This window comes from Colobus angolensis, unplaced genomic scaffold (assembly GCF_000951035.1).
Source record: "Colobus angolensis palliatus isolate OR3802 unplaced genomic scaffold, Cang.pa_1.0 Scaffold7, whole genome shotgun sequence".
In the NCBI taxonomy this organism is placed as follows: domain Eukaryota; kingdom Metazoa; phylum Chordata; class Mammalia; order Primates; family Cercopithecidae; genus Colobus; species Colobus angolensis.
In genome coordinates, this window is record NW_012120709.1 from 23,683,688 (window position 1) to 23,696,946 (window position 13,259).

The 13,259-nt window shown below is 43.5% G+C and overlaps 1 protein-coding gene across 2 annotated transcripts in view; it reads left to right on the forward strand.

The window, feature by feature from the left end:
• The first annotated feature begins 1,322 nt into the window (after nucleotides 1-1,322).
• The window catches only part of RNF214 (ring finger protein 214), a 52,745-nt gene continuing 40,808 nt past the window's right edge, over nucleotides 1,323-13,259 (forward strand). Inside the window, exons 1-4 of one of the 2 annotated variants that reach the window (XM_011926839.1) lie at nucleotides 1,323-1,432; nucleotides 5,643-6,150; nucleotides 6,837-6,896; nucleotides 12,639-12,779. In XM_011926839.1, coding sequence (XP_011782229.1) covers nucleotides 1,326-1,432; nucleotides 5,643-6,150; nucleotides 6,837-6,896; nucleotides 12,639-12,779 — 816 coding nt within the window. In that variant the 5' untranslated portion in view covers nucleotides 1,323-1,325. The remainder of the gene's footprint in view (nucleotides 1,433-5,642; nucleotides 6,151-6,836; nucleotides 6,897-12,638; nucleotides 12,780-13,259) is intronic. The other variant, XM_011926841.1, reaches the window with a different exon arrangement.

Below are 13,259 nucleotides of genomic sequence, written 5' to 3' on the forward strand. Positions count from 1 at the left end.
AAGGGAAAGGGGTGGAGGGGGGCTGGACCGAGCCAGCGGCCAGCCTAGCAGCCCCCTGTGGAGGGTGGCCAAGGCCACCCAGCGCCGTTTCCCCCCATTGTCCTCTTCCCGTCTGTCCCCTGTTCTCGCCCGAGGACCCGTGGCTCCGGCGCCTCCGCTTCGCTGGTGGTCGCCCCGGGTTGCGGAGTTCTTTTTGGTACACTCGACCCTCCAGCCAGCTGTTCCTACCCGCGCCACGGGCTCTCTAGCCACGGAGTTGCATGCATGACCCTTATCCTGGGGTTTCGTTCACCGGGCGCAGAGGACCCCCCAGCCCTGGGCTCCTTGGAGACGGGATGTTTGCACCTGAGGGAGCAGCAGTGGCGATTTGGGGCCCATTTTCTCCCAGGAGCTTTGTATAAGGAGAGAAACTGAGGCACAGGGTCTGTGGGCTGTGACTGAGGTGTTGACGCAACCCCATCTGCCTGTCTACCCCGTGCGCTCTTCAGTGTTCCAGGGGGCAATACCTGTGATGCTGTTAAAATAACAAGAATGCAAACTAACCCTACGTTCACCCCCACCTCCCGAGTATTTTGATTTTCTTTTCTCCTCATAAGGTCATAAGTTTGCTCTGCAGCATAGAAGATGACCTTCTGATTTTTAAAAAAGGCATCCGTCCCAGTTCCCTTAGTTATGTTACCATGTTTTTCACCTTGTCGTTTTCAAGCTAGAGAACCCAGGATTCTTTTTTGCACCACTAGTCACTCTGAAGAGTCTGTACTTTCCTCAGTTAGTGGGTATCAGGCCTTTCCTATCTGTGGGGAGCACACTGACAGTAAAAGATGCACCCTGGATTGCCCAGTATTGCATTACTTGTTCACTTACAGGCAAGCGCCTCCAAAAACTTCACTTAAATTAATAGAGAATGCTTTGAATGTAACAGCCATAAAGTGATTTAAAAACATGAGATCTGATTGATACCGAAAAGTACATCTTTTATTATAAATGATAGTAGACAAGGTAGGCTTGGGACCACTTGGAAGATCCTGGCAGACTAAGATCTCTTGTTTGAAAAGACTACATTTCTGCCAGAAGTGAAAATAAGATCTTTGCACAGACTCCTAGATATTTATGTAAATACGGTGACTCCTGAGGATTGTTACCCGCTAGGACTTTGCGTACAATGTCTCCTAATACTCTTAAGTATTTTCTCCCGGAGCCCAGGTTTTTGTATTTCTTTACTGCAACAGCTCTGTTGTGTGGACATTCTGAGGGGGGAGAGATACGTTTGTTTTAAACTTTGGAAACTTGTAGCCTGTAATTTGTTTCTGAATGTACAGAGCATAATGGCAGCGTCTGAGGTTGCTGGTGTTGTGGCCAATGCCCCCAGTCCTCCGGAATCTTCTAGTCTATGTGCTTCCAAATCAGACGAAGGTCTCCCAGATGGTCTAAGGTAATGTGTGGACTCCTGACTGGGGAGATTCATTTGGGTAAAGGGTTTTTGAGATGGTCTCGTGTAGCCGGTCTTTCTTTTTGGCTCTGATGGCACTGCACTAGGTTTTTAAAGGTAGAGGACAGTCTGATCTATCTTTGTATTTCTGGAATCCAACACAGCATCTGATACTCAGCAGGCATGCTAAATGTTTGGAGACTAAATAGAATACGTGGGTTCAAACTCATTAAAAAATGCAAATATTTTCCAGCCCTTTCCTACGTGGACTGTATGTTCGTTTAACCATATGTTTATATGTTATATATGAGAAGTGTTACATTGGTATGTGTACATGGATTCTAAATATATATACCCACAGACACACAATTACCCAAACTTGCATCTCATAGTAGCTAATGTAATACATTGTTATGTACAATGTTGAACTAAATTAACTATATAGTTATCCCACAGTGTATGTTGGAGATTGGTTCCAGGACCCCTACTGAGGATACCAAAATCTATAGATGCTCGAGTCCCTTACATAAAATGGTGTAGTATTTTATCGGGGACAGGCATATGCACACCCCACTTAAAGCAATTAAAAAGATAATAAACAAACAAAATGGTGTAGTATTTGCGTATAACCTATGCATGTCCTCTCATATACTTTAATCTCTAGGTTATTTACACCAACTAATACAATGTAAATGTTATGTAAATAGTTGTGTTGTTTAAGGAATAATGACAAGGAAAAAAGTTTGTGTATGTTCAGTACAGATGCAACCATCCAATTTTTTTCTGAAAACTTTTTTAATGGTTTAAATCTATTTCACTTTTGTTTTTTTGAGATGGAGTCTCACTCTGTTGGCCCAGGCTGGAGTGCAGTGGCATAGTCTTGGCTCACTGTAAGCTCCGCCTCCCAGGTTCACGCCACTCTCCTGCCTCAGCCTCCCAAGTAGCTGGGACTACAGGTGCCCGCCACCCCACCCGGCTAATTTTTTGTATTTTTAGTAGAGAGGGAATTTCACCATGTTAGCCAGGATGGTCTCGATCTCCTGATCTTGTGATTCACCTGCTTTGGCCTCCCAAAGTGCTGGGATTATAGGCTTGAGCCACTGCGCTGGCTTTTTTTTTTTTTTTTTTTTTGAGATGGAGTTTTGCTGTGTCGCCCAGGCTGGAGTACAATGGCGTGATCTCAGCTCACTGCAGCCTCTGCCTCCTGGGTTCAAGTGATTCCCTTGCCTCAGCCTCCCAAGTAGCTGGGATTACAGGTGCCCGGCACCACGCCTGGCTAATTTTTGTATTTGAGTAGAGACAGGGTTTTGCCACGTTGGCCAGGCTGGGTATTTTACTTTTAAGTGGTTTATTTTTATATTTTAATAAATGGACACAATAATTAATTGTACATATTCATGGGGGTACATACTGATGTTGTGGTACATGTAATGTATAGTGATCAGATCAGCATAATTAGCATATCCATCATCACAAACATTTATCCTTTTGAGTATTTTCAGTCCATGGTTGGTTGAATCCATGAATGTGGATCACAGTCTACATAAAGAGGCTGTGTATTCTTCCTCAACTCTTTTTTTTTTGGAGCCAGACTCTTGCTCGGTGCCCCAGGCTGGAATGCAGTGGTATGATCTCGGCTCACTGCAACCTCTGCCTCCCGGGTTCAAGTGATTCTCCTGTCTCAGCCTCCCAGGTAGCTGGAATTATAGGCGCCTGCTTGGTAGCCCAGCTAATTTTTGTATTTTTAGTGGTGATGGGGTTTCACCATGTTGACCAGGCTGGTCTCAAACTCCTGACCTCAAGTGATCTGCCCGCCTCGGCCTCCCAAAGTGCTGGCATTACAGGGGTGAGCCACTGCACCTAGCTCCCTCAACTTTTTGTTTTGTTTTGTTTTTGAGACAGTGTCTTGCTCTGTCGCCAGGCTGGAGTGCAGTGGCGCGATTTCCACTCACTGCAACCTCTGCCTCCCGAGTTCAAGCGATTCTCCTGCCTAAGCCTCCCTAGTAGTTGGGATTACAGGTGCCCACCACCACGCCCGGCTAATTTTTTGTATCGTAGTAGAGACAGGGTTTCACCATGTTGTCCAGGATGGTCTCAATCTCCTGACCTTGTGATCGGCCCGCCTCAGCCTCTGGAAGTGTTGGGATTACAGGCGTGAGCCACTGCACCTGGCCCTCCCTCAACTATTTTCTAGAGTACCTGAATCCTCTAATACAATAGCTAACACTTAACTACAGTTCTATATGTGTTAACACATTTAATCTTCAAAACAGTCTCAGGAGGTAGTGATCATATTATTATTCCTATTCCCATTTACAGGTGAGGAAACTGAGACACAGAGAGGTTAGTAATTTACCCAAGGTTTCCAAGCTATGTTGGAGTCAGAGTTTTGATAAAGTCAACTACATACACTAGTAATAATGGCAGCTAAGGTTTATTGAATGTTTACTATATGCCAGGCACTATACTGAATATTTCATGTGCATTATCTCATGTAATCCTCACAACAGTCCTATTAGGAGGATAGTATGATTTCTGTTTTACAAATAAAGTAACTTGCCAAGAGTCAAACAGCTTGTAAATGGTGGGCGGAGTCAGGATTCAAACTCAGGTACTATATATGCCTGAATTTTTAATTAAGTACCTCCTCACAGTTAACTCCCAGCAGGAAGGAATCAGTTTCGCGTGTTTATATTGAGACAGGGTCTCCCTCTATCACCTAGGCTGGAGTACAGTGGTGCGATCATGGCCTACTGCAGCCTCCACCTCCTGGGCTTAAGCGGTCCTCTCACTTCAGCTTCCCAAGTAACTGGAGCTGCAGGTGCACGCCACTACATTCGGCTACTTTTAAAATTTTTTTGTAGAGACAAGGTCTTGCTATGTTTCCCAGGCTAGTCTTGAACTCCTGACCTCAAATAATGCTCCTGCCTTGACCTCCCAAAGTGTTGGGATTACAGGCATGAGCCATTGCTCCCCACTGAGGTATTCTTTCAGTTGTTTTATTTTGAACTAGTATGATTGAGGAAACAAAGGTGCATCAACTTGAATCCTCTGTGCTGGTTGGGTATGGTTAAGAGTGTCAGTTGTAGAATTAGTTTAAAAAAAGAGGGTGGGGTCAAAGAAATTAAACATAGTTAATTCCTGGGTGAAAGATGTACAATTGTGAATGTTGGATGTCATTGTAAATGTGTTTTAAGACCCCTTTAAAAAGCAATCCCTCACTTCAGCTGGGTGACAAAGTGAAACCCTGTCTCAAAAAATCAATCAATCAATAAATAATAAAAGCAGCACCTTGAATGGCTGTGACAAGTGACAGCATATCCTAATGTTAAGCATATGTATACTTACTGTGTGGGATAAAATTTCTATTGACAGCTTCAATTTTGGATTCAAAATTGTCTGTACTTTAGACAACTTAAAGTGTAGATGCTATCCTCTGGAAAACTGTTGAAGAACCTAAAAAGTGGTTCTGGTCAAAGATCTCTATAATGAGTTTGAATGAAAATTATTCTTGTGAAAGGTGAGAGAGGAATCAAAACAATATTTCTAAGTTAATATTTTATTATAGTATGTATAACTAAATTAGTACATGTAACTAAAATATTCTAACCAGCATTAGGCTAATTCATCGGTATCCCCAAAACTTATTCCAGTTGGCCCTCAAAAATTATTTGGATCTTCAGAATCATTTATGTTTGGCCATTTACTGTAGACTGTCTTTAGAACCCAGGTTTTTGGCCGGCTGTGGTGGCTCACGCCTATAATTCCAACACTTTGGGAGGCTGATGCAGGCAGATGGATCCCTTGAGCACAGGAGTTTGAGACCAGCCTGGGCAACATGGCAAAACCATGCAAAAAATACAAAAAGTTAGCTGGGTGTGGTGGCATGTTACTGTAGTCCTAGTTACTCAGGAGGCTGAGGTGGAGGATCGCTTGAACCAAGGATGTTGAGACTGCAGTGAGCCTTGAATGCACCACTGCACTCTAGCTTGGGTGACAAGAGTTTAGACCCTCTCTAAAAACAAAAACAAAAAACAAAAAACTAGGTCTTAACCACCAAGCTATACTACCTGCACATGGGATAGAAATCATTGGATTGAAACTAAGTTCTTTCATTGTGATAGTCAGGAGGGTTTACATAGTCTGGTTTTGTTCTTCTAGTAGTTAAGTTAAAGGTATTATGACTTTTCTTTTCATCTTATGTGTTTGATAGCACCAAAGACTCTGCACAGAAACAGAAGAACTCACCTCTGTTGAGTGTAAGCCAAACGATAACCAAGGAGAATAACAGAAATGTCCATTTGGAGCACTCAGAGCAGAATCCTGGTTCATCAGCAGGTGACACTTCAGCAGCGCACCCGGCAGTTTTAGGAGAAAACTTGATAGCCACAGCCCTTTGTCTTTCTGGCAGTGGATCTCAGTCTGATTTGAAGGACGTGGCCAGCACAGCAGGAGAGGAGGGGGACACAAGCCTCCGGGAGAACCTCCATCCAGCCACTTGGTCTCTTAAGGCAGGGTGCCATACAAAGCAGCTTGCCTCTGGGAATTGCTCTGAAGAGAAATCCCCACAAGCCTCCATCCTAAAGGAAGGTAACAGGGACACAGGCTTGGATTTCCGACCTGTGGTGTCTCCAGCAAATGGGGTTGAAGGAGTCCGAGTGGATCAGGATGATGATCAAGATAGCTCTTCCCTGAAGCTTTCTCAGAACATTGCTGTACAGGTCAAGTGTCAAGTTTCTACTACTAAAATGTAACAGGGCGTTGGTGGGGTTCAGGGTAGGAGATATTTCTTCATATTTGGTGGAGAACTTGCTGGCTTGTTTTGTTTTTTGTTTTTTTGCTAGCAACCATCATACTTTTTTCATACAGTGCCATGCAATGACTTCATTCTGATGTTCAGTAAATAAGAAAGCCAGTAGCTAGTGTCTAATCTTATGGCAAGTAGGAACTTTATGACCTACGTAGTCTCTTTCACTGAGTAACTGATGAGTTCAGGACATTAGCATTTGTATTTATCCCCTTTGTCCTTGCAGGAAGAATTCTTGTTCATTCTCTGAGTCACATCTTAAGAAGTACAGTGTATCCTGCCTTCTAGTGACGGGTGTGCTTTGTTGTAGGAGAAAGTATGGGCACAACAGACTGTAGAGGGCAGACGTCTCATCTCAGACTTGAGGCTTTCTCTCAGTCAGTCGTTGGGTCTTGTTTGGGTTATTTTGTGGGACCGATGATTAATGCAGGGTGGATGTTGGTGTCCATTTGCCAGAACTACATTGCTTAGCTTGCTTGGAAGCTGGTAAGGGGAAAGAGCAAAAAGTTAGTTACCTGTGGCAGAATTCTAGGTGTTAGTGATTCTGCCTCTTTTAAAGTGTCTCTGAACAATTCTAAATATAACTTTTTTCCTTTATAGACTGATTTTAAGACGGCTGATTCAGAGGTAAACACAGATCAAGATATTGAAAAGAATTTGGTAAGTATTTAAACTGTCATTTTTGTTATATGAAGTCATTATCAAACAGAAGATCTAGAGGCATATCATCTCAGTTGGAAAAGGTGCAGGAGTCCCCTTCATAAAATCCCTGACAGATGGTCAGCTAACTTTTCCTTGATCACTTCCAGAGATGGGAAGCTTACTACCTGACAATGCAACCAGTTACGTTTAAAAAAAAAATAGCTCTTATTGGCCAGGCACAGTGGCTCACACCCATAATCCTAGCATTTTGGGAAGCTGAAGTGGGTGAATCGCTTGAGCTCTGGAGTTTGAGACCAGCCTGGGCAATGTGATGAAACCCCATGTCTACAAAAACTACAAAAATCAGCCAGGTGTGGTGGTGGATGCCTATTGTCCTAGCTACTCAGGAGGCTGAGGTGGGAGGATCACCTGTTCACCTGAGCCCAGGAGGTCGATGCTGTGTGAGCCATGATTGTGTGATTGTACTGCAGCCTGGGTGACAGAGTGAGACCCTGTCTCAAAAAAAATTAAAAAAAAAAAAAAAAGGCCAGGCCCAGTGGCTCACACCTGTAATCCCAGCACGTTGGGAGGCCAAGGCAGGCGGATCACCTGAGGTCAAGAGTTCAAGACCAGCCTGGCCAACATGATGAAACCCCATCTCTACTAAAAATACAAAAGTTAGCTGGGAGTGATGGTGCATGCCTGTAATCCCAGCTACTCAGGAGGCTGAGGCAGGAGAATGGCTTGAACCTGGGAGGCCGAGGTTGCAGTGAGCCAAGATTGCACCACTGCACCCCAGCCTGGACAACAGAGAAACTCCGTCTCAAAAAACCAAAATAAAAGCTCTTATTGTTAGATTTTATTCTGAGATGAAGATAAAACCCTTATAACTTCTTGCTTCAGGCCGGGTGCGGTGGCTCACGCCTGTAATTCTAGCATTTTCGGAGGCCGAGGCGGGTGGATCACCTGAAGTCAGGAGTTTGAGACCAGCCTGACTAACATGGTGAAACCCCGTCTTTACTAAAAATACAAAAATTTAGGTCAGCCACGGTGGCTCACATCTGTAATCCTAGCACTTTGGGAGGCTGAGGCAGGCAGATTGTCTGAGCTCGGGAGTTTGAGACCAGCCTGGGCAACCTGGTGAAACCCCATCTCTATTAAAAATACAAAAATTAGCCAGGTGTGGTGGTGTGTGCCTGTAATCCCAGCTACTTGGGAGGCTGAGGCATGAGATTAGCTTGAACCTGGGAGACAGAGATTGCAGTGAGCTGAGATCGTGCCACTGCGCTCCAGCCTGGGTGTCAGAGTGAGACTGTCTCAAAAAAAAAAAAACCAAACAAACAACAAAAAAACGAAAAGTAGCCAGGGGTGGTGGTACTGCCTGTAATCCCAGCTACTTGGGAGGTTGAGGCAGAAGAATTGCTTGAACCTGGGAGACTGAGGTGGCAGTGAGCTTCTTGTTTCAGGCCTGGTGTGGTGGCTCATGCCTGTAATCCCAGTACTTTGGGAGGCCGAGGTGGGTGGATCATGAGGTCAAGAGATTGAGACTATCCTGGCCAATGTGGTGAAACCCTATCTGTACTAAAAATACAAAAATCAGCTGGGCGTGGTGGCACATGCCTGTAGTCCTAGCTACTCCGGAAGGTGAGGCAGGAGAATTGCCTAAACCTGGGAGGTGGAGGTTGCAGTGAGCTGAGATCGCACCACTGCACTCCAGTCTGGTGACAGAGCGAGAATCTGTCTCAGAAAAAAAAAAAGTTCTTATTATACTTTTCTCTTGAGCCTTATGGAATAAATCCAGTTCCTTTCCTGCTTGTTAGCCCTGTGTATATTTGAAGTTTTTTTATGCCTGTTCCCCTTATTCTCTTACTCCCCAAGTTCAAACCTTTCCAGGTGAAACATCCTCAGATGTTTTTAGTATTCTTTTTGATACTATTTTGATACTATTTTCCATTTCTTTATCATCATTCTGGTGACTTTCACCTAGACATGTTCCATTTTATCAATATTTGTTTTAAAAAGTGATCTCGAGAACCATATATGATAGTACAGATACAGTATAATTACTTTATAATATAGTGGGATCTCTTAGTATCTCTCATTCTAGACACTATTTCTTAAGCTTACATTGACTTATTTTGGGAATTTTTTCATACTGTTAAGCTTTTAGTCAAATTCCATCCAGTCTTTTTTTCATAGATTATTTACTTGTATCTTTCTAATTTTACCCCCAGATAGTTGGTTTTTGAAGAGAACGTAACACTTACCTTTGTTAAAATGCTCCCTTTGATCCATCACTGGCCTTTTGTGGCTAAAACTTCCACCTTTAAGTATATGGATATCTAAATGTACACTCTTTAAAGGGAAAGTAATGCTGGGAAAGGCACCCCAGGAAGAGGTCTTTAGGGTAAGATATGTTAATTTATAAAGAGCAGTATAAAAAGGGAAAGTGCTTGTAGCAACCAGATAAGAGAGTGGATATTTGGTGCAAGTTGAAGAAATTGAAGGGCATATGGAAAAAGTTACTGGTGTACATTAACCAGATGGAGCCAATAAAAGTTTTAAAACAGAGTAGCAACTTGGGACGTAATTGTAGCAGTCAACTAGATGAAGCAGGAACGCATGGAACCCAGCAAGTTATTGGACCAAAAGAGGCCTAGGGTTGTGTTTTGTTTGGCTCTATCTTTTGGGTGGTAGTGAGGTCTACATGCTTTTAAAAAGGCAATGAGGCTGGGCGCAGTGGCTCATGCCTGTAATCTTAGCACTTCTGGAGGCCGAGGTGGGGGTATCACCTGAAGTCAGGAGTTCAAGACTAGCCTGGCCAACATGGCAAAACCTCATCTCTACTAAAAATAAAAAATTAGCTGGACGTAGTGGCGGGCGCCTGTAATCCCAGCTACTCTGGAGGCTGAGGCAGAGAGAATTGCTTGAACTTGGGAGGCGGAGGTTGCAGTGAGCCGAGATTGCACCACAGCACTCCAGGCTGGACGACAGAGCAAGACTGTGTCTTAGACAAACAAAACAAAACAACAAAACAAAAACCCAAAAAATAAAAAAGGCAGTGAAACTAAGCAGGTGTTAAGCTTGGTGGCAGTATATGAAACCTGACTCCTGTTCTGTTTGCTACCCTTTTCATGTATTTATGGCCATTGCCCACTGCCTGCTTTCGGAAGTGTTACTCCTAGTCCTAGGAACCAACTAGCCAAGGATGAAGCAAAGTAACAGTGTATAAACTCTTTAGCTCATTAAGACTGGACAAACTAGATCAAGCATGCCTCTAAGTTATCTCCTTGTATGTAGTAATAGTATGCATGTTAATACTTTTTTCCATGATACTAATTTTTTTCCCCTGATCCTGTGTTCTAAACATGGATCATGGGCTGGGTGCGTTGGCTTATGCCTATAATCCCAGCACTTTGGGAGGCTGAGGTGGGTGGATTGCTTGAGTCTGAGAATTTGAGAACAGCCTGGGCAACATAGTGAGACTTCATCTCTATAATAAAAATTATTATTATTTAGAAAAATGCATTATAGAAAAAGAAAAAAGTAAAGGGAAAGAGCTGTGGATAAAAGAAAGGCTGGGCATAGTGGCTCACACTTGTAATCCCAGCACTTTGGGAGGCCGAGGCAGGTGGATCTCTTGAGGTCAGGAGTTTGAGACCAGCCTAGCCAGCATGGTGAAACCCCGTCTGTACTAAAAATACAAAAACATTAGCCAGGCGTGGTGGCACGTGCCTGTAATTCCAGCTACTTGGGAGGCTGAGGCAGGAGAATTGCTTGAACCCGGGCTGCGGAGATTACAGTGTGCCGACATGACACCACTGTACTCCAGCCTGGGAGACAGAGCGAGATCCCATCTCAAAAAAAAAAAAAAAAAAAAGTTGGGTGTGGTGGATCACGCCTGTAATCTCAGCACTTTGGGAGGCTGAGGCAGGTGGATTGCTTGAGGCCAGGAGTTTAAGACCGGCTTGGCCAACATGGCAAAACCCCATATCTACTAAAAATGCAAAAATTAGCAGAGCATATTGGCTCACACCCTTAATGCCAGCTACTTGGGAGGCTGAGGCACAAGAATCGCTTGAACCCGGGAGGCAGAGGTTGCCATAAGCCGAGATTGCACCACTGCTCTCTAGCCTGGGTCACAGAGTAAGACTCTGTCTCAAAAAAGAAAAATCTGCTGGTTTCAACTTTTCTTTGGTTAAGATCCTCTTTCAGTATCTTTTGGAAACTTTGAATTCTTGTCTCAGAAAAATATATACATACACCAATTGCAGAGAGTTCAAAGATTCCCTGAGGTCCACCTATAGAATCCAGGTTCAGAATCCCTGGAAAGGTGTGATGCTGAGTAATCAGCTGTTTGGGACACCTTAGTCACATTTCAGTACATGGACTAAAGATTAGCTTGTCCCAAAGCCAAGGTCCTCCTATCTTGAGAGTCTTTTTTGTTTTTTATTTTATTTATTTATTTATTTATTTATTTTGAGTCTTGCTCTGTCGCCCAGTCTGAAATGCAGTGGCACAATCTCTGCTCACTTCAACCTTTGCCTCCTGGGTTCAAGTGATTCTCCTGCCTCAGCCTCACAAGTAGCTGGGATTACAGGCATGTGCCACCATGCCTGGCTAATTTTGTATTTTTAGTAGAGACAGGATTGCACTATGTTGGCCAGGCTGGTCTCAAACTCCTGACCTCAGGTGATCTGCCCGCCTCAGCTTCCCAAAGTGCTGGGATTACAGGTGTGAGCCACCGTGCCTGGCCTTGAGAGCCTTTTGTAAAAATGATTATAGTATGATATTTTCCCTGTTCGTTTTTTAAATTTTTTTTCTTTGAAAATGGTTATTTAATGAAAAAGTTCAGTTTAGTTCTCTCAGTTTAAATATTATATGGGCTACTTCATACTAAATGTGTTTTAAGTTGGCTCTCTTCAAATTTTAGTGTCCCTTTGAAAGGTAACCATTGATTTTCTTGATTTACTGACATGGGGGTGGCAGAGCTAAACTGTTTTCAGAAGCAGTTCTATGTTTTTATTTATTATTGTTATTTTTTTATAGAGACCAGGTATTACTACATTGCCCAGGCTGGTCTTGAGCTTCTGGCCTCAAGCAGTCTTCCTGCCTTGGCCCCTCAAAGTGCTGGGATTATAGGCCAGAACCACCATGCCTTGTCTAGAAGCCTCACTTCTAATCCAGACTTTATATGAAAGCTTGCTGAGTTGTTCAGTCTGAATACCAGGTTCCCAGACATCTTTAGCGGATCCATCAGTTATCAGTGTTATTAACCAGTAAGGAATCATGTTCCTGGACGCTTTTTTGAGACAGAGTCTTGCTCTGTCACCTAGGCTGAAGTGCAGTGGCATGATCTCAGCTCACTGTAACCTCTGCTTCCCAGGCTCAAGTGATCATCCCACTTCAGCCTCCCAAGTAGCTGGGACTACAGTCGGGTACCAGCATGCCCAGCTAATTTTTGTATTTTTTTTAGAGCCCAGGTTTTGCCATGTTGCCCAAGCTGGTCTCAAATTCCTGAATGCAAGTGATCCGCCCACCTCAGCCTCCCAAAGTGCTGCAGTTACAGGTGTGAGCCACCATGCCCAGCCAATCTCATCATATGTTAATGAATTTAAATTTATATAGCCACATATGGTTAGTAGCTTCATTATTGGATAGTGCGGTCATAGAGCTCTATACAATGCCTTGGACAGTCACTGGTGAATGTTTCTTATGATTAAATTAGGAAATAAACTTTTCTTGTCTTGTTCATAATAGGATAAAATGATGACAGAGAGAACACTATTGAAAGAGCGTTACCAGGAGGTCCTGGACAAACAGAGGCAAGTGGAGAATCAGCTCCAAGTGCAATTAAAGCAGCTTCAGCAAAGGAGAGAAGAAGAAATGAAGAATCACCAGGTATTTTGCTTATATTGAAATTGTCAATGAGTTAAGCAGCAGTCTCTGATCAAACTTTAATTTTTTAAAACTTTATGTATTTATTTATTTTTGAGACAGTCTCACTCTGTCACTTAGCCTGGAGTGCAGTAGCGTAATCTTGGCTCACTGCAGCTTCTGTCTGCTGGGCTTAAGTGATCCTCCCACCTCAGCCTCCCAAGTAGCTGGGAACACAGGTGCATGCCACTATGCCTGGCTCATTTTTTATATTTTTGGTAGAGACAGGGTTTTGCCATGTTGCCCAGGCTGGTCTTGGACTCTAGACTCAAGAAATCCACCCGCTTTGGCCTCCCAAAGGAGGCCTTTTTATTTCAGTTAACTCAAAAATAAAATTAAAGTTTGAGCTGTCCATACCCAACTCAAACTTTAATTTTATTTTTGAGTTAATTGAAATAAAAAGGCAAGGCCGGATGTGGTGGCTCACACCTATAATCCCAGCAC